The 22,136-nt window shown below is 37.0% G+C and overlaps 2 protein-coding genes across 2 annotated transcripts; one reads left to right on the forward strand and one right to left on the reverse strand.

The window, feature by feature from the left end:
- Positions 1-244: 244 nt before the first annotated feature.
- LOC136228044 (leucine--tRNA ligase, cytoplasmic-like) lies at positions 245-5,206 on the reverse strand. Its single transcript, XM_066016871.1, has 3 exons — positions 5,039-5,206; positions 806-4,072; positions 245-685 (listed from the first exon to the last, which is right to left on the reverse strand). Exons 2-3 carry the CDS (start codon positions 4,060-4,062, stop codon positions 682-684), a joined length of 3,261 nt encoding a protein of 1,086 aa, XP_065872943.1. The 5' UTR covers positions 4,063-4,072; positions 5,039-5,206; the 3' UTR covers positions 245-681.
- A 7,865-nt stretch (positions 5,207-13,071) lies between these two features.
- Positions 13,072-21,798, forward strand: LOC136226338 (PP2A regulatory subunit TAP46). Its single transcript, XM_066014780.1, has 9 exons — positions 13,072-13,367; positions 13,474-13,596; positions 13,756-13,842; positions 13,999-14,103; positions 14,202-14,363; positions 20,167-20,202; positions 20,309-20,380; positions 20,892-21,172; positions 21,275-21,798. The coding sequence occupies exons 1-9, from the start codon at positions 13,287-13,289 to the stop codon at positions 21,528-21,530; spliced, it is 1,203 nt and encodes a 400-aa protein (XP_065870852.1). The 5' UTR covers positions 13,072-13,286; the 3' UTR covers positions 21,531-21,798.
- The last annotated feature ends 338 nt before the right edge of the window (positions 21,799-22,136 follow it).

The following is a 22,136-nucleotide window of genomic DNA, read 5'->3' on the forward strand; positions in this document are numbered from 1 at the left end:
AACAACTTTATTAGAATATACTCATAGTCAATAGAAGGGCTAGCTTTGTAGCCTTTTCTATTTAGACTTTGGTGATTAACCAGCATTAATCTGCTGAAGATAACAGAAGCAGTCAAAAACAGAATTTAGTTTATTAATTTCCCTTGAATGGAACTGGCTAACACATAAAAATTGAAAGTACAAAATAATATTTAGCAATATATAATTGCTAAAGAACTTTCTTGTATGTAGGTACAGCACTGGAAGCTTGCAATTACATTTCGCAACTACTTATATTATATCATCTGTGCATAGCTTTAACTTGACTACTAGTATCAGCTTCAGACATAATATAATACAGTCCAAAACCATGATTTAATTCCATTCATATGCTCTTCAATAAGACTGGAAAGTTTAAATTTGTAAGGTAAATTGACAAGCAACCACCACAGCAACAGTAAACAAATTCAAGATCTTAATTAATCAAATTAGCACAAGCTCAAGTCTATAAAAGTTTTTTTCTATCATCGTGTGCTCTCATTGCTACATTTTGCATACACCGTTGATGGTATTCCGCAGCAAATTCCTATAAGAATTTATCCCTTTCTCCAAAAGTTATTTTCTCCAAAACAGTGCATATAACAGTCTCCGGCCGACTCTTTTATCGAGTAAAGAACTCTTCCAGATCTAAGTGTTGTCCTACTACCTATTTAATGTATGGGTCAGGCCAAATATTCAGAATAGCAAAACAAGAAACATGTAAATACATATAAGCAAAAGTATTTCAGGTCTATGAGCATAGCTTCAATATTTAATGAAAGATCACCTGGCCAAGAAGATGGCAGTTGGGTTACCAGGAGATGGAGGATTCTGGTTCAGCAGTGACACAAGAGGACCAGCTTTAGCTAGGGCATCAGGCTCACTCATAGACAATACTTCTACCTCTTCAAGACCAATTTGCCTCTTAATCAGGTCCAAGTTCTCCTTAAGGACCTCAATCTCCCCAAAAGGCAGCTTCAAATCCAAGGCCTGAGCCCCAATTGAGTTCGCCTCGTCCTTCTTGAATCTCAAAAAAGGCATGCAAAGCTTTTGTGTTTGTTTAAAATTTGTGGCTTGGCCAGCAGAGCTATTCTTCAGTGCTTCCATTATTTCCCCATCAGAAGCAAACGAACGGTTGGCATGGTTAAATTTGCTTTTAAGTATTTTCAAACATTCTGCCTTCCATCCATCAAATTGCTCATTCACATATATTAACCCACTTAGTTTCTCTTCAGTTATTGTTGCAACTGGAGCTCCCTTCTTATTGCCTTTCTTTGAACCCAACATCTGTTTTTGGAGCAGCTTCCTCATCAGAACAATTGAATCCTGCAAGTACTTGTTAGCAGCCTTCAAAGTTAGATCAGGAGAATCAGCTATAGGCCAGCCTGCTTTTATCACAAATCCAGGCTTCTGCAAAATATCCCTCCAAACAAATTCAGCATAGTGTGGACAGATTGGGGTGATAAGAAGAGTCTGCACCTCCATAAAACGCTGTACCAATAAACGGTTCATGCCCCCACTGCCACATGAGAACCTATACTCGTCCCTGGCAGCCTGCAAATCGTAAAACCCTGATTTCAGGGCTTCTCTAAACATGTAGTCTCGGTAATTCTGCTCAGTCATTTTGACAGCAATATTTATCTCATTTGCAAACACTCTATCAGCGTAAGTGGACGGAGGACCTGTTCTCAGAGATGATTCAGATTCCCAAACTTCTCTCATCCATGCAATCTCTTTAGTGAGACGGAGAATAGCAGCATTGGCAGTTTCAAACACAAAGTTTGCATCATCAACACCATCCCCAGCATCAGCTAGAGAGAACCGTGTCGCATCAGCAGAGAATTCCTTGATAGCCTGGTTCAGCGTCCTGAAATTTCCAGTAGACTTGCTCATCTTCTCAGAATTAAGCATAATGTGCCCATTACATCTGAATCCACGAGGCCAGTGTTGCTTGGCCATGATTGCTGTATGGTTGTAAATGCAGAATGTCAAATGATTCTGGATGAGGTCCTTACCAGAGACGCGCAGATCAAATGGATACCAGTATTCAAACTCCTTCTTCATCTTATCTAGGATAGATGATGGAATATTTGATGACTTAGGATATGGACCACCGCAAATAATAAAATCCCATACTTCATCAGTCATTTGCGCTGCCATAATGGTGTGACTTTTGTTTGTCCCATACATGTCTTCATTATGAAGCATGTGGGCTACAGTGTAATAAGCCATGTAGATAGTGGAATCAGACAAGGATTCAACAAGGAAATCTTTATCCCAGGGAATGCGAGTCCCAAGCCCAAAAGACCGTGAACAAGCCCACTGGTTTAGCCAGCCTAAAGTGTGCTCGAAGCCATGACGTGTCTCGTCAGAGTAGAGATTCATGTTTGATAAGCATTCCTCAGAAAGTTTCTTCCATTCTTCTTCTCCATATGTAATATACCATTGATCAGTTAGAGCCACCACACAGTCATCACCAGACCTTGACACAACCCGCTTTTCAGGCTCACTGTACATAATTGCCTCACCTGACTCAATGAGTTTAGCCTTAATCAAGGGCTTTACTTCCTGGACTTTTCTTCCAGCAAAATCTCCAACAAGCATTGTTCCTTCCGTGAATCCTCTCAAGTAGGTCAACCTCTTAGCTTCAGCAAGTTTTTCTTTCTCATTTTGGCTCTTAATTTTCAGATCCAAACAAACTTTTTCAGCAGCCTTATCTCCAAATTCTGGAATATTGATGATTGGAACAACCTCAAAGGGGACAACCCATTCATCCTTTACACCATACTTTGCCCTCAGGGCTGGTTTTGCTTTCAGATCATGCAATGCCATATAGTCATCAGGGGCATCGCTGGGTACACTGGTCACGATCCCAGTTCCTTTGTCTGTCAGAATGGTTAGCATTGGAAGAGCATATATGACCTCATTGAAAGATAGTGGAGAGTTTAAGTGAAGCCCTATCAGATCATAGCCAGTTAATTCTACCAAGCAACTAGGTTTCTGGGAAAACCTTGAGAAGTTCTGATAGGCAAGGTTGAGAGCTGCTCTCTCTGTAACGATGAAGACATCTGTTTCATTAATTTCAAAAGCTCCATATTTACCATCTGGCAATACCCATGCATTTGTTTGCCCATACATCGTCTCGGGTCTCAAAGTAGCAGCAGCTAGAAACACTTTTTTGCCCTCTAATGGCCCCAGTTTAGCAGGAAAAGGTGGCAACACTTCCATCTTAATAATAGTATATTCCTGGGGTTGCACTCCTTCACCACTTGCCCTGTCATGATCAGCACATGGCTGGCCATCTAAAGGTGAGTAAATTGTGTAGCGCACATCTTTTACAATCTTTCCCATAGACTTCAATTTCCTCATTTGCCACTGTACAAATGCATCAAAGTATGGGTTTATATCTGTAGTTACAAAAGAGCGTCTCCAGTCACAACCCAGGCCAAAAGCCTTGAGGTCTTCCATGGCCAAAGGAGGAAAATACTTTAACCATTCACATGGGTCCTGAAACTTTGAGATCTCTCTGTCAGAGAGCCCAAAACTCCGCATAATCTCCCACTGGTACATCTGCCCCCCTGATTTTGATGCAGCTTTAGATTTTTTACTCTTGAACTTACCTGAGGGCAAACTATCTTGCACGCTGTCAGGCTCTTTTTCTGGTTCTACGTGCTCCTCCTCCTCCTTGGGAAATACAGGAGGATTACCGAACTGTTGAATCTCTCGGCGAAGTTTATCAGCAGAGGCCTTAATAGGCATACCAGTGCAGTGGAAAGCAAATGGTAAGAGCACATTAGCACCTCTTAATCTATGATATGCAGCAGCAAATTCAAGCTTGGACAGTGAAAATGCATGTCCAAGATGCAAAAACCCATTCATATAAGGGAATGGAAAGTTGCCAAAGAACTTCTCGTCTGGTTTGGGAGGGTTTTCGCCAGGTTCGGCCCTGAAAACATCTCCCTCATTCCACCAGCCTTGAACCTTCTCCTGGATCTCCAAGAGGCTATCCCTCCTTGCAAAACTTTTAGCACCATCTGTTGCCATCTGACATGCACTGCAGTACAAAAATGCTGTCAGCCAACACCCAAACCTTAATTGTAGCATGTTAGCTTATAAATTTTTAAAAAAAAAAAGTGTAAAAACTCCTCCATCAATCAAACAAGTATTAGTACAACAAATAAATAATAATCATCATGACATACTTAAAACAAGTAAAATATTCCATGTCATAAGCAATAAATTTGGAAACAATGATAGAAACTCAACTCATAGATGAAAATAGAAAGGAGAAATACTGATATATTGATAGAATCCCATTAGTAGCCACTTGATATATAGTAATTGATTGAATAGAAAAGGGAAGCAAGATGAACAAAGGATAAATTGGATTGAGCTAACAGCCTAATCCTCACATGAGAAATACCCCTCCCCCTCTACTAAGTAGAGCCTCTGCAAGAGCAACCAACGATTACCCAAGATACTCTCCCCTCTCTTCCTAAACTCTTTCCCCCTAAATACTAATGGCTTATATCCGAAATGCCCCCTGCCCTATACAGCTCACCCTCTTCCAAAACATTCATGCCACTAAGCTAGACCATTCTTTATCAGAAAATGACCCTGATTTCTTAGGCAGATAACAATTTCGTTTTAAAATGCTACATGATTGACTAACAACTTCTAGAAAACAAATCACTCAAGGAAAAAAAATAACCCAGAAAAATAGCTAATAAATTAGAATATGCGGACTTTGATCTAATGGCACGTTAATAGCTTCCCAATAAAACAGGTAGAAATCAATCAACAGCTCGAAACAAACAAACCAATGGTGAAAAACACATTAATTGGCAAAGGATAATGATACAGCAAACAAAATTAGAACATCAAGAACCTTAATTCAATAACAAGACAATCAACTTTGACGAAAACAGTTGCATAAGATAACAATAACGCTAGAAACAAATGAATGACAAAATTAATAAGATTTAAACAAAAAAAAAAGTAGGATGATAAAAGCAATTACCTTCGGTTCAAGAGCGATGGACCAAAAGCATCTGGTGGAAAAACTTTGAACCTGTGCTTGAGCAAATTAAGAGCCAGCGAGCAAGAAAGGGAGACTTGTGTTGATTAGGCGAGCAAATTGTTCGTCCAACGCCAACAGTATAGTTTTTGCAGCTGTGCTAACTAGATGCCACTGTAAGATGCTAACTAGATATGAATCTAGGGTTTATGGAAGTTTTTCTCTATTGGTCCAAGTGAGAGGAGAATTCAATACATTGGTCCCTGAACTTATAAAATTTCTCATTTGCTCCTTGAAGTAATTCAAAGTGGTATGATTATCCCCTTAATTCACATGGCGAAGCAAGATGTGATTTGGACAAATTGAAATAAATACTACTTTAAACAACTTCAGAATGTCAATAAATTAGTGTAAGCAAGTTCACGAGATCGTTGCATCACTGTAAGCAAGTTCACGGATTTTATAGATCAATTTAAATAAATTCAAAAAGATAAAGTGCATAAATATTTCTAACGCTTTCAAAGGCAATTTTACTCGTAACATTTAAAATGGTACAATTTTAGCTCTAAAGTTGGCAACTAAGAGCAATTTTATATATAGTGTTGGCAAGTTGGATCAATTTCAGACATTATTATAAAACATATATATTTTATTCTTTATTTTGCACCAATTGCATATCAGTTGGTTCTGAAAAAAATATTTCATATTTTTTTATTTAATAATAAAATTACAGATTAATGTTTATAAATTTGGCGAAATATTTAAATTTTTTTTGTTCAACTCGTACAAAAGATAATATGTTTTTTTAGTTTTATTTTTTATTTTTTATTTTTCATATCTAATCATATGTTTGTAATCTGTTACTAATAAGTGATAAAATGATGCACATGTGAAGTTTAGATGATAAGATTCAAGCTGAGATAATAGTTATTCAGGAAGCAAGTCAAGAATGTGTTTAGCTAAGATCGTCATCCAAACATTTATGAGAGTCATATAGTAGATCACCAAATAAAGGATCACCAACTATCAGTAAAGTTTATATCTCCGTTTATAATACACACTAATATTGCATTTATTATTTTGGAAAAAGTACAAAAATAAATATTGTGGTTACACCTATTTTCGATTGCAGTCTTGTGGTTTAAAAGTTTACAAAATGGTACCTTGAGGTTCATTCCGTTAGCAAACACATACCAAATTGACTAACGGTGTTAAAAGTCAAAGGGAAAAGAGTTAATTTGGTGCTTATATTTATTTATTTTATAAATTAACCCTTCTTATTATCTAATTATCACAAACAAATCCCAAAATTAAAAATAAAAATCAAATACACATTCTTCTCCATCTCTCTCTAATTTCTTATTTTTTTATTCCTCCTCTCTCTTCTCTCTCTCTAAAAATACAAAAATTATTCAAAAAACAAAAAGTTGGACCTCCATGCCCACTCTATCCGCAATAAAAGCGCCCACCATACCCAACACATTGTCCTCCCTGCCCACCTCAACTTCAGGTAAAACAATATGCAAACCTTCATTTTCCTCTTCTGACATTGTGAGTTGTTGGAAATGGTTCTCCATTGTTGATGAAAACCCCTAAGAGCAACTGCAGTGGGAGAGTTAGTTTGGTGAAAGTGATACAAATATCAGTATCATTGCATTGTGGAGTATTGAATTAAATGAGGGGAGAGAGGAAGTGTATCACAATTGTGATACAATAGTTTACTGTTTCGGAGAAAGTGGAGGTTGTATCCTAGTGTCCATCGTGCGGCTGAGATTGCGCCGCAGCTGGCGCGTGCGTTACACACGCCCTTGAGGCGCGTCTTAGCCGTAAAAGTGGACTGAGTGCTCTACTTTTTTTTTTAAATCCGAAAAAGCGGTGTGGGATTATTTGATTTGAAAATTGTATCAACCACCTACCTTTTGTTTTGGGTCCTCTTCTGGACTAAAATTAAAAAATATTATCAATATTACCGTTTAAACAACGGCTATAATTTAGGAAAAATAATATATATATATATATAACGGCTATATCAACGGTAATAATTTGATCTTCAGGTCTATTCATTTTTAAAATTTCATATAAATACCCAACCCATTATATTTTGCATATGATCCCAAATATTTACACAACCAAAAAACACATCTAAATACTATATCTTGCATTTTTAGAGGTATGGAAAAACGTCATGGCAAGAAAAAATACTCGGAGAAAAATCGATATTCTGATTCGCAACACCCTAATCCTTTCCAAATGCCAAACTGAAATACTTCGAATATGCAAATATCTCCCATGAGGAGATCTCCGCAACCCGAATTTCCTCAAAATTACGGTAATTTTGTGCCAAACCCTCAAAACTTCTACCATCCCGATGTTCATTACGCCAATATGACCCAATATAACGATAGTCAACCGATGAACCATCACCTCCAAAATTCGGGTTATACTGATCCGTATCTTTCATTCAACAGTTCAAGAAGTTCATTTTCCGAATCACAGTCGCCAAATCTTGACTCGCCAAATCGAGATTCTGTCGATCTTGACGATGAAGATGACGACGACGAAGAAGAAGAGAATGACGAATCACTTCTCGGTGAACCTGTTGCCGAGCCAACAAAGAAGCGAAAACAGTATAAATGGACACATGAACTATAAGACTTATTATGTAAATGTTTTTTTTATCAATTTCTACAGACAATGTTGTTGGTTCGGCTCAGAAGGAAAGAACATTCTGGACTCGAATAAGCACTATGTTCAACGAAAGGAGGCCCAAAAATTCGGAAGCACTCACAGACGGTAAGGGTAAGAATAAATTTTTACGAATTAGTAGAGAAACCAATAGATTTGTTGGTTCATTTATGAAAGTGCAGAATTTGCAATTAAGTGGAAAAGGGGATAATGAACGCGTTGAACATGCTCGGTCTCTATACCAAGCGAAGTGGAACACGGCATTCAACTCTATCCATTGTTGACGGGTTTTATGCAATGAACCTAAATGGTGGAACTATATTATGTCGAATGGGGGAACCATTGGAGGTGAAGAGGTTGCCGAAACAGAAGAGAAACGTGAACGACCACCGGGAATTAAGGCGGCGAAGGAGGCGGCTAAAGACAAAGGCAAACAAAAGGCAACATCGTCCGCCATCAGTGATGATCTAGCTCGTATTGAAAAAATGCATGAAGAAAAAATGCTAGCGGCGAAGGAAGTGTCACGGCAAAATGACGTTGTTGCAATGCAACGAGATTTTGATTTTATCAATAAGGGTTCAGACGGAATGAATGAAGAGCAGAAAAAAAGATATGATATTATGTGCTCTTACGTCATGAAGAAATATCCAGATTTATTCCCTTAATCGTGTTAGTTTGCATTGTATTATTTTTAAATTGTATTTTTTTAATTGTATATTTTTAACTGTATTTTTTTAATTGTATTTTTTTAACTGTATTTTTTTAATTATAATTTTTTTAAATTGTTTTTTTAGTGGACTAATTGTATTTTTAGTTTTGAATGGTAACATCTCTTTAAATTGTATTATTAGTTTTTAATGGTAGCATCTCTTTTAATTGTATTATTTTTAAATTATATTCTAGTATTATTTAATACAACAACACATAAACTAAAAAAACACATTATTTTAATACAACAACACATAAACTAAAAAACATATTATTTTAATACAACAACACATAAACTAAAAAACACATTATTTCAATACAACAACACGTAAATTAAAAAACATATTATTTAATACAACAACACATAAACTAAAAACCACATTATTTATTACAACAACACATAAACTAAAAACTACATTATTTAATATAACAACACATAAACTAAAAAACACATTATTTAATACAACAACACATAAACTAAAAACTACATTAATCCCTCATATCAATCCCAACGGACTGCTCGGTCTCAAAAATCTCTACAGCTTCATGGATTGTGTCGATATAATCAGATGGAAGACTTGCCCATGGTGTTTCAGCACGTCCCCATACTTCACTGCAATTGTTTTTCTGCGCACTTGCTTGTTGGAGAGAAATAGATGCACCACGGAGAGATTGCCAATTTGCACATAAAGAAGTTGGATAAGCATCATGAAATGCAGTAGACGGTGTCACTTTTAGAAACAATATTACAGAAATAGTTTTTCTTTGTGTATAGTTTGCTCTAAAAACCCTCGAGTTTTCAAACAACAATCGTGAAAAATACGCATTCCATGCATCAAGTGGCATAAACCATTTCATAAATGTTTGTACGTTTGCAGGAATAGTACCCCCACATAGACCGTCACACCATTCAGATAAAGAAAATTCCATTGGTATGTAATGCATGTAGCATAAGAACCAACACATGTGCATTGAGCTCTTGGGGAACTCTCCCCTTATTGGAAGTTTGAAGCAAGACATAAACGGGAAATCAGGATGAAACATTTCCGGTTGAATAAATGTTTGTCCGTAAGAGCGGACAATATCATATTGATATTCAATCATCTTTTGAGTACACTCAGACTGATTGAGGGTTGTGATGATGCTATATTCCATGGGGAAGTTTGATGGATCCATTTTCACAAGTGGGTGATACTGGAGGCTGAGATGTGTGGGTCTTATAGAAAGCAAAAATCCCACTATCCCATATGCTATCCTTGGGAATCATTACAAAACACCACTATCCCATGTGTTATCCTTGTGAATTATTACATCAACCATTATCTCACGTGCTATCCTTGGGAATTATTACAAAACACCACTATCCCATGTGCTATCCTTGTGAATTATTACATCAACCACTATCTCATGTGCTATCCTTGTGAATTATTACATCAACCACTATCCCATGTGTTATCCTTAGGAATCATTACAAAACACCGCTATCCCATGTGATATCCTTGTGAATTATTACATCAACCACTATCCTATGTGATATCCTTGGGAATCATTACAAAACACCACTATCCCATGTGCTACCCTTGTGAATTATTACAGAACCCCTAGGAATTATTACATCTATAAATTGCAACAAGTCATATGAATTTTCACAATACAAAATACTCATCTATTTCTTAACAAACACCTTATAAAATTTCCAATTTCAATTACGATGACTTCTATCAGAGACAATAAGCAACTTCTACAAATTTGTGGGACGAAGGAGATGCTCTTATTGAGCAAGCTATCACACAAGCAATTGTCGAACCATCGACACCAATTCGTCGTAGAAGACATATCAACCGTAATCGTGAAGAAGGAGTTGAACGTTTATGTAAAGATTACTTTGCTGATGCACCAGTCTACAACGACCAAATGTTTCGAAGAAGGTTTCAGATGAGTAGACCATTGTTCATGCGTATAGTCCAATCATTGGAGAACCATACAGTCTATTTTACACAGAGAGTTGATGCATTAGGGAGGATGAGATTCACACCCATTCAAAAATGCACTGCAACGTTACGTATGCTAGCTTATGGAGAGGCAGCTGATCGTGAAGATGAGTACATCAGGATTGCTAAAACCACAACATTAGAATGTCTATCAAAATTCTGTCGGACCATCATTGAGGTTTTCAGACCAGTATATATGTGTAGGCCAAATGTTGATGACGTTAAACGCTTATTCTCTGTGCATGAGGATATCCAAGGGTTTCCAGGTATGCTTGAGAGTCTTGATTGCATGCACTGGTCTTGGAAGAATTGTCCTATTGGGTGGCAAGGACAATACACCCGGGGGGATCAAGGCGTGCCTACAATTATGCTTGAAGCTGTTGCTTCACAGGATATTTGGATATGGCATGCATTCTTTGGTGTTGCTGGGTCGAACAACGACCTTACTGTCTTTAACAGATCACCTTTGTTTCAGAACAAGATAGAAGGTAAATCTTCACTAGAGGATTACATGGTTAATGGTAAGATGTACAACATGGGGTACTACCTCGTTGATGGCATATATCCAGAATGGGCTACATTTGTGAAAAACTTTCCACATGCTATTAATCCGAAACAAATTCTATTCACGACAATGCATAACTCTGCTAGGAAGGATGTGGAACGGGCTTTCGGTGTACTTCAGACCCGTTTTAACATTGTTCGTGGACCTGCCAAGCTGTGTGAAGAAAGAAAACTTCATGATATAATGGAAGCTTGCATTATACTACATAATATATATGATTGTTGAAGACGAGCGGAACACGTATTGTAGGGATTATCCTCCTGAAATTTATGAAGCGGAAGTCATTGAGGGCGTTGCACGAGGAAACCCTCCGATTGTTTTTGAAAACTTAGTTAGACAGGAGTTGGCAATTTGCAATAGAGCGACACATACCGTGCTAACTGATGATCATCTAGTTAAGCATATATGGCGACGTCATGGAACGAGAGATCTCAACCAAAGACCTAGCGGTTCAGTTGCTTAATATGTTGCGTGTTCTAATGTCATTGTTTTTTATCGTCCATTTTTTCGTGCTTTTAATGTAATTTCCTCGTTTTTAAATCTTGTATTTTATTCCGTTTCGTATTCTCTTGTTTTATTTCAATAAAAAATTATCGTTTGTGATATTTTTTATTTTTGCAATTAATTATATTTTTTAATTAACTATTTCGGTTCAAATAATTGATATTTATTTTTTTAAACCAATTTATATATTAATGAAATTATTTAGATTGAATGATGAAATAATTAGATTAATTGTTTGGTGGAAAGAAATAATAGTTTATTTGGAATGTGTAAGAGTTTTATGACAAATGGGTCCTACGTAAAAAAATGATACAAATTGGTTTAATGGAGAGGTAGTTGAGTGTATTAGATTTTTTTTTAAAAAAGTGGGGTTTTTTGGATATAATACAAAAAAGTTGTATCACCCATTGTGAGTGCTCTGAGACCAATTCTCTTTGTACTGTCTTGAAAATCTCTTCCAAACCAGAGTCAAATATTTACATCAGCAATCAATCATAAATTAAGATCAAAGCCCACAACAATTCACCACCACTGCCTTCACATGGAACACGCTGGACACAAGAGACCAGCTAGACACGATCGGCGCAGAAACAGGAGAAATGACTTCGAAGTCCAAACCAATCGAATAAAATACTGGAAATAGTACTCACCAAAAACCTCTCACGATAAATCTGGAGAGACAACTCTCACTTGCACAGTCGCCACCGATCTCTGACTAGGTTGAAGGAGCCGTCGCCGCACTTAAATCGCCGTCGCCGAACTCACAGTCTAGGGTTTGGAAATCGCGGCAACGTACCTGGAGAGACCTAGAGACTAATTTCCTTTTTTTTTTTTTTTTATCTTATCAGGATATTATTCATTGGTGAAAATGAAGTTGATCAAGTTCATAAAGAAATTGATGTCCGAAAGCTTGACTTGAATGATAGATAGAAGTTCATTGATAAGATTTTTAAGGTTGCTGAAGAAGATAATGAGAAATTCTTGTTCAAATTCAGAAATAATTTGGTAAAGAAATAAATTTTTGTATTTTTGATTTTGTATTTTTAGAGAGAGAAGAGAGAAAAAAGAAAAAAAATAAGAAATTAGAGAGAGATGGAGGAGAAGATGTATTTGATTTTTATTTTTAATTTTTGGGTTTGTTTGTAATAATTAGATAATAAAAAGGGTTAATTTATAAAATAAATAAATATAAGAACCAAATTAACTCTTTTTTCTTTGACTTTTAACACCGTTAGTCAATTTGGTATGTGTTTGCTAATGGAATGAACATCAAGGTATTATTTTGCAAACTTTTAAATCACAAGACTGCAATCGAAAATAGGTGTAACCACAATGTTTATTTTTATACTTTTCTTTATGGTGCCTTTTACCATGTGTATTTTCACCATTGGATGATAGAATATAAAATTAATTCAATGGTGACTTACTTTGTAAAAAACAAAATAATACCTAATCTCTATATATAAATATTTATATATATTATATAAATCGGTAATTTTATAATCATTGCATAATTTTATTATTACTATTTGTGTATATTTATCGAATGGTGACACGACCGCATGATAAATAAGGCTTCGAAGTTGCGGGGATAATAATTTAGAACCATCGTATAAACGGTTTCGTGTTGTTGTTTTATATCAGTTAGCAAATTCCAATCCAAGCTTCAGTGCTTTGCTCATAATTCAAATCCCACATATCCAAGTCTCCAATTTTATATATATAACAAGATCAGTTTACATCCAGCAATTTTTGTTATATTAGGGTTTCGATTGGCTCGCTAACGGGTGAATTGAAAATGGAGGAGATGTCTCTCTCAGCTCTTTTCGAGCAAGCTCGGAAGATCTATCTAATTGCTACTGAGTCAAGCAGTGATCAGGTATGCCTTTTCTCAACTTTAGTCTCACGCTGTTCCTCTTCCTCTATCATTTTCTCTTTGTTTTGTGTTTTCTTATTTTTTTCCCCTCTTTGGGTTTGAATGATAGGAAATGGTGAAGAAGGGATGCATTACTCTGGAGAAATGCGAGGAAATGATAAATAAGCTTGGGCTGTTTTCAGCCAATGAGACCAAAGATGATATTAGCACTACTAATCTTAAATATATTCTGGTATTTATGTTTCTAAGTTAGATTGCAAGTTTCGTTTGCTTTGATAGAGGTTTTTGTTTTGTGATTTTTTCTTTTAATCTCTGGTCCTTATCTGTTTTACTTGCACTGCTTATGTAAAACTGTGAACTTGCTAATTGCACACCTTGCTGTGGATTGTAGGTTCCATTTTATCTTGGCGAGCTCACAGAAAAATTTCAACAGGATGACAGGATACAAATTCTTAAGGCTTCCCAGGAAAAATTAAAGGTAAAATGTTGTGGTTTTATTGAAATATCGTCCTGAATTCGATAGGCAAATACCAGAACTTTTTGGACATACATTTTTTTGTTAACATGTTCATTTGGCTGATTAAAGATCTCGTTGTCATATTAATTGATATTAATGAAGCCCTACATATTCTAGGAATTCCTTTCTTTTTGCGAGGCAATGGAACTTGTACCACAGGAGGAGTTGCAAGTAGCTTCTCAAGGGGGCTCTAATACTTTCGCTGATAGAAGGGCCCAAAAGGTAAGACTCTGAAAAGAAACCTTGCTCCTCTCTTTGTTTTTCTCTAGGGAATATTGTTGCATTTTTCTTTAGCCTGTTGAGTGTATGCATCCATACAGATTTCCCGGTTCAATCGCCAAAGAGCTGCTCAAGCAAAGCTTCTGGAAATAAAGGAGCGAAAAGAGCGGCGTGGTCGTTCAACAAGAGCAACTGCCTTGTCAACTCCAGTTGATGCTGGTGAGGAAGATGTATTGGATGATGATGGAGAAGAAGAAAGAGAGGTTAGTTGCTTCTTATTCATAACTTTGAAGATTAAGGGCTGTAATTGAAAGATGATTTAGGATGCTTTTAAAGCTCTCCTTTTCTTTATTTCTTCTTTAACGATGGAAATATTATTTTGAGCTGAAAGAGAAAATTAATTAGCACAAGAAGGGTAAGACATAATAAAAAATTTTATGAGAACAGACCGAAAAAAGAAAAAAAAGAGAAATAAAAAGCAAGAGACTGAATAAATCTTTCAGTTTCCAAATGCATAGGCATCTGATTCAGAACTACAACAACAACAACAAAGCCTTAGTCCCGAAATGATTCGGGGTCGGCTAACATGAACCATCATATAAAACCGTGAAAATCAAGTCGTGTCAGCGACACAGATTCGCTCCCTCCACTCCGTCCTATCCACTACCATATTTTCCTCAATTCCCAATAAACTCATATCACTCTCGATCACCCTCCTCCAAGTTTGCTTAGGTCTTCCCCTACCCCTCACCACTACATCCTTTTGCCACTCTTCGGTTCTCCTAACCGGCGCATCAAGCGCTCTACGTCTCACATGGCCAAACCACCTTAGTCGGTTTTCTCTCATTTTATTCTCAATAGATGTGACCCTTACTTTTGTCCTAATTATTTAATTACGCACCCGGTACTTTCTCGTGTGACCACACATCCATCTCAACATACGCATCTCCGCCACCGACATCTTATGGATGTGGCAGTGTTTCACTGCCCAACACTCCGTACCATATAACAATGCTGGTCTAATTGCCGTCCGGTAGAATTTTCCCTTCAATCTATTAGGCATGCCGGGATCACAAAGGAAACCCGTAGCACTCTTCCACTTCGACCAACCAGCTTTAATCCTATGGGCAACATCTCCATCTACTTCTCCATCCGTTTGGATAATAGATCCTAAATACCGGAAGCAATCCGAGGCCTGAACAACTCTCCCATCTAGGGTGATTGTCCCTGCCTCCCTACTCCTACGGCCGCTAAACTTACACTCCAAATATTCTGTCTTACTTCGACTCAACTTAAAGCCTCTAGATTCTAGAGTTTGCCTCCATAGTTCCAACTTCATCTCCACTCCTTCTTTCGTCTCATCAACCAACACAATATCATCTGCAAACAGCATGCACCATGGTATACCATCTTGAAGTGAACTTGTTAGTTCATCCATAACGATGGCAAAAAGAAATGGGCTTAGTGCGGAACCTTGATGCACTCCAATCGTAATAGGAAACTCTTCAGTTTTCCCAACACTAGTACGTACACTCGTGCATACTCCCTCATACATGTCCTTTATGATGTCAATATATTTCCGCGAAATGCCTTTCCTTATCAAGGCCCACCAAAGTACTTCCCTTGGTACCTTATCATATGCTTTCTCCAAGTCAATGAAAACCATATGCAAGTCTTTCTTCTTATTTCGATAGTGCTCCATTAATTCTCTCATTAGATGGATGGCTTCCATAGTTGATCTTCCCGGCATAAAGCCAAACTGGTTTTCTGAGATCTTCACCGTCCTCCTTAGCCTTTGTTCAATCACTCGCTCCCAAAGTTTCATAGTGTGACTCATTAATTTGATTCCCCGATAGTTGGCACAATCTTGGACATCGCCTTTGTTCTTATACAAAGGGATTAAGGTACTTTTCCTCCATTCTGATGGCATCTTATTGTTTCTCCAAATTTTGTTGAAGAACGTCGTCAACCATTCGATTCCTCTTTCTCCCAAACATCTCCAAATCTCAATAGGGATGCCATCAGGTCCTACTGCTTTCTTCAACTTCATCTTACTTAATGCCATTTTGACTTCACCCTTTTGAATTCTCCGCAGGCATTCATGATTTATCATATCGTGATGGATACTTATATCTCCAACATCTTGTTGGCGATCTCCATTAAATAAGTCATCAAAATAGGACCTCCATCGTTCCTTGATATCCTTATCTCCAACTAGGACTTTCTGGTCCACATCCTTCACACATTTAACTTTTCCGAGATCTCGCGTCTTCCTATCTCTCATCCGAGCAATTCTATATATGTCTCTTTCCCCTTCTTTCGTATCCAATCTTGTATACAGATCCCGATTCACCTTTGCTCTAGCATCTCGTATGACCTTCTTTACTTCCCTTTTAGCCTCTTTGTATTTTTCGTAGTTCTCGTCACTCCTACATTTCCCCAATAGTTTATAGGATTCTCTCTTACTCTTTACTGCTTGTCGTACTTCTTCTGTCCACCAAGATGTGTCCTTACCCGGTGGCATGCTACCTTTAGATTCCCCTAGAACTTCCTTCGCTACTTCCCTTATACTATGCTCCATCTTATTCCATATCGAATCTATATCTGAATCCATATTGCAAGTCCAAATATCTTTTTTGGTCATCTCATCCACAAATTTTTGTTGATTCTCCCCTTGCAATTTCCACCACTTAATCTTAGTCTCTACTTGAGGTGTTTGTTTTCTTATACATTTCCTACTTCGAAAATCTAGCACCACTACTCTATGTTGGGTTGTCGTACTCTCACCAGGGATCACCTTACAATCAATATAACTCTTTCTCCAAGCACTCCTTACTAAGAAGAAGTCAATTTGGCTCGCATTACCGCCACTCCGATAAGTCACTAAGTGGGATGTTCTCTTCATAAACCATGTGTTCATGATACTCAAGTCATAGGCTGATGCGAATTCCAAAATATCATTTCCTGCTTCATTCTTATCTCCAAAACCATACCCTCCATGAACACTCTCAAACCCATCTCGCCTAGAACCCACGTGTCCATTGAGATCACCCCCTAGTACCATTTTTTCATCCCTAGGAACCTGTTGCACCACTTCCTCTAAGTCATCCCAAAAAGCTTGTCTTATAGACACATCTAATCCTATTTGTGGCGCATATGCACTAATGACATTCACAACCTCATCCCCTATCACTAGCTTAACACTCATAATTCTATCGCTCTTCCTAGACACCGCTACTACCTCATCAATATACTCCCTATCAATAAGAATACCTACTCCATTTCTACCCTTATCCTTTCCTGAGTACCAAAGCTTATAACCCCAAGGAGCTATCTCTCTAGCCTTGGCTCCAACCCACTTGGTTTCTTGTAGGCATAATATATTTATTCTCCTCCTCTTCATAACATCTACAATTTCAGCTAATCTTCCTGTCAAAGAACCTATGTTCCATGTCCCAAAGCGTAACCTACTACCCTTACCCCTACCTCTACCATTACCGTGGACTAGCTTATTTACCCGCAACCCTTGCATATTTGACACCACCCCCGGGTCCTGGGGTGGCGCGCCGCTTCGGGGCGACGACCTAGCAACCCTTGCACATTTATCACTACACCCGGGTCTAAGAAGTGCAGCGCGTCGCTGAGTAGGGAACGCCCCAACGGTATTTATATTATGGTTCATGTCATAAGATGTGGCTAAGTTTTACGCTGGCCGCCACAAACCTACCGCAACCCTCCTCCTTTGTCCGGGCTTGGGACCGGCTGTAAAGGCCACCAACCCTCACAGGCGGAGTTCATCTGATTCAGAACTAATATTCTAAAAAGAGTTATAGATCATACACAGACCTTAGCTCTGGATTAAGGTGAACTTCTGATTCAATTTTTAATTGATGAGTTCAAATTTTAGTCTATTGCAGAACATTATCTATTGGATAGTTTCCTTGGAGAAATTTAAATACATTGGTTAGAAATTAATATATTTTAAAGTTCATGACCTAAATAGAGCCCTATCTCATTAGTTGGATTTGGATTCAGATTCATGTTCTATGATGGCTTAGTTAAGAGCTCAATAAACACTTGTTTAAGTTATTCTAAGTATTATCTCAATGTTTTTTTCCTAAGAAACATAGTAAATCATTTGGACATTTTTTATTTTTAATTCCTTTTTATATATAACCAAATCTTAAATAAATTATTTATTTTGAACTCCTTGTATGAAGAACAACCTAATCAGTATCGAAGTTATAAAAATTGAAATGAAAACTGACTAGAAAACATGAATTTAGGTGGCAAGTCAGTTTACAGTATAATGCTCATCTCAAAGCTTGACTATCTTTCACTGCTTACTTGATATAAGCAAACAGGGGCGCCTCCAACATTTTAGAGGCCCTAGGCCACTAGTTTTACACTCTTTTTTTTATATAAATTAATTTTACTAATTTTTGACTGAATAAAAAAAAACCAAATAAAGATCAAACCTTTAGGAGAATTTTGTAGATAATGAAACAATTAGCACCTATATTATTGTTAGAGTAACAACAACAACAACAACAACAACAAAGCCTTAGTCCCGAAAGTACAAAAAAAAAAAGACTATATGGTTTGACCTTTTTTGCGACGCAGTCTTGTGGTTTAAAAACTTGCAAACATGATTTGTGGTTTGTGCGGGATGCAAGCTTAAGCATTCTGTAAAAAATTGTTATTGTAGTTATTTACCTCAAAATGAAGGGATTTGAAGAAATGAAAGAGTATGACTTTGCAAATTTCCCCATGTATAGGGTCTGATTTTGCAAATTAACTAAATATATAAAAAAAAGGGCGGCCCGATCGCACTACGCGTCCCCGCTGAGCGAGGGTCCGGGGAGGGGTCCCACCACAAGGGTGTACTGGGGGCAAGCCTTCCCCTGCCAATTTATTTGGCAAGAGGCCGCTCCTAAGACTCGAACCCGTGACCTCTTGGTCACACGACAACAACGTTTACCGTTGCGCCAAGGCTCGCCCTCAAATTAACTAAATATATATTACAGAAAAATTGATTTACAAATCCTTTAACTACAAACTGCACAAACTAGAAATCCCTATTTACAAGTTTTTAAACTGCGGGAATTTGTTTGCAAATCGGGCAAAGTATGAGTTTTTTTCATTCTTTAGACTTATTGTTATGAGAAAATTTGTGATATAAATTTTGCAGGCCCCTATTGTGCTATTTTTGTTGAGAGGCATTGATTGAAAAAAATTGACATTGTGTGCTATTGTTTTCGATTTTTGATTCCATTTTAGTTGACTACGTTTTTATTTTGTAGACATGATTACTACTAAATTTAGACAGGGGTTACAAATTATTTATAAACATATTTTTTAACCATTGAGGCCCCGTTTGTCTGCCGGAAAATATTGTGAAGGAAAATATTTTCTGATATTTCAGTGTTAGTTTGCTTAGGAAAATAAGTCAATGGAAAATTTTAAGTTAGTCAACGAAAAAGTATATGAAGAAGTGAGGAAAATGTTTTACCCTCTTGAAAACACTTAAAACATTTTCCTAGACCATTTGAAACCCTACTCCAGCAGAGGCAACACATAGAGTTGGTGAATTTCATTGAAGTTCCTTAACACATTTTCTGTGGAGATGTATCATGGGCTAAAGATGGAAACCATGAACCGATGTTTCGCTTTTGCCTACTTCTCTAAGTTGTTCAATGTTCAAGGCTTTTCTGGATTGTTTGGGTAATGTAAAGTGTAGTTAGGCCGTTCTTGTTGTTTGTTGTGGCTGATGGTTAGAACAAGATCTTACAGAAGTAATAATTTAATATGCTTGACTTAATATGATCCTGAAGTTGAGTTGATTGCATTTATCCGTAATATTTGGATATATGGAAATACAACCCTGAAAGTTTGGTTCTTACAGTTTGATTTGAGTTTACATGGAGACATTTTAGTGTAGTATTTTTCCATTGTGCATTCTTTATACTAAAACATATTTATATATTCTCTTCAACATAAGCATGTGCCTGATTGTGCATCCTTTTTTGGTGGTCTTGCCGAGAGTAAACTATTCTTTTTGTGCAGGCTTGGCTTACTACCATCTCCTTGGCCATCTGTAAGGTTTGTCTTAGATCTTGTTTGAACTTTCATATACAAGTCCACTATCTAAACCTGTCGTTACCATATCCGTTCTTATGCCACCATTTTCCATGTCACCATGCTACAGACATTTGATCTGCTTGAAATGTTGAAAAAGGAGGAAGAAATGCTTTCTGCTGTGAAGGAACTGAAATTGAAGGTATATTTTTAATGGGCTGCAGGAATCTATTGCATTTCTCTTTGTGGATCTTGATTTGATTGGAATAGGTTGCTGTGAAACAAATCATTAGTCTCAAAACCACCTATTGTTGTGAATTTGTGTATTCTATTGTTAAATCTGTCAAAGAAAAATTACAATACAATCTCACATCCATTGCTAGTTATTCAATAAATAGATATTCAAAGGAAAATCTGAATGGTACTAAAAGTTTGGACTGGATGATCTTGAATTGTTACCAGGTCGTCATTATATAAGGTCTGCACCCTTCAGCTGAACAGTTGTCTCGAACTTTGGCGCTTCCCAGTCATGTTTTCCAATGATAAATTAACAGGGTGTATGTTTGAAGTGTATCAGTTGTCTTTTTGGTTAAGTAATGTTACATGTACCTTGTTCTTAACTCGAGATGACTTTTTGGTCTACTCCATTTGAATGAGTTTATCATGCCAATATGATGACAAGTTTTAGTACATCTACATGCTTTACATTTCAGGAAGGGGAGAAAGAATTTTCTCAGACTATGCTTGATGAACGAGCAAAGAATGCAGAGTCTTGGCATCGTAATGCTGCTACTCGAGCACAATATACCAAGCCAGCACCACCTATTACATGTGCTACTTTTGCTCAAGATGTTCTGGAAGGAAGAGCAAGAGTTTCGGAGGCACACGACCATAAGCACCAGCCGATGATATTTGGACCAGCAAGTTTGGTAGGTGGACGTCAAACAAATGAGAGGGAAAGGATCGCAGCACAAGTTTTCCAACCTAACCACAGGTAAATTCCTTGTTTTACTAATATATATCCTCTGTGTATTCAACGTTTCTTCTTTCAGTGAACTTGTTTTGATTTGCTATGTGGAATTTTATTATTTGGAAGGTTGCCAACAATGAGTATCGAAGAAGCCGGATTAAAGGAAATGGAGATTATGAATAATTGGCAAGAGAGTACCGCTAAAATGATGGCAGAAGCCAACTCTGCTTGGTACAAGGATGATGACAACAAGTTAAAACCAGGTGAAGAGGAGGATGAAGATGAAGATGATGCAGCCGTAGAGAAGGCAAGAGCATGGGATGACTGGAAAGATGATAATCCTCGAGGTGCAGGTAATAAAAAGCTTACCCCCTGCGGTTAAACAGGTAAGGTAGTTTAATGTGTCTGCCATTTTCTTTCAAAGTTCAAACTGGATTTTTATGAACCCTCTCAACTTCTCTGCTATGAATTATTGATTCTACAAAATTTTGGGTTTACGTCATCTCATTTCGTTTATGTCTACAATCTGTGTTGTATTATATTTAAGAAAAAGATGAGTCTTTGTCTGCAAAATATCAGTAGCTGAATCATTACCAAAGAATTTTAACAATATTAGAACCATATTATACACCGGCAAGTTTTTTTCTTTATGATCGGATCAAATTGTACAATTGACTTTCATTTTCTGGATAGTTTTTATTGTTTGGAGGAAGAACTATTCGACTTTTATTAGGCATAAAATCCAATATATCTTTTAATATCTACACCAAGAATTGAATGGAAGTGTATTGAGATCTGAAATAACCAAGCTTTTATTTATTTTATATGATATGCATAGAATTTTCTACGATCAATCTTTCAGAATGTCCGTTTTAATTCATGTTTCATTATAAGTGAATGTATAAAAGACGTGTAGGGATCCTCTAGAGTTGAAAAGCCTCTAGAGTTGGTGGAGTTGTAATCTCAACCATTAATTGTAACATTAATG

Source organism: Euphorbia lathyris, chromosome 4 (genome assembly GCF_963576675.1).
Source record: "Euphorbia lathyris chromosome 4, ddEupLath1.1, whole genome shotgun sequence".
In the NCBI taxonomy this organism is placed as follows: Eukaryota; Viridiplantae; Streptophyta; class Magnoliopsida; order Malpighiales; family Euphorbiaceae; genus Euphorbia; species Euphorbia lathyris.

Coding starts and splice junctions, on each gene's coding strand:
- LOC136226338 (XM_066014780.1), top strand. CDS start 13,287: ATGGAGGAGATGTCTCTCTCAGCTCTTTTCGAGCAAGCTCGGAAGATC. Junction 14,104..14,201: donor CTGATAGAAGGGCCCAAAAG/GTAAGACTCTGA, acceptor GCATCCATACAG/ATTTCCCGGTTCAATCGCCA. Junction 20,203..20,308: donor TCTCCTTGGCCATCTGTAAG/GTTTGTCTTAGA, acceptor ACCATGCTACAG/ACATTTGATCTGCTTGAAAT.
- LOC136228044 (XM_066016871.1), bottom strand. CDS start 4,062: ATGGCAACAGATGGTGCTAAAAGTTTTGCAAGGAGGGATAGCCTCTTG.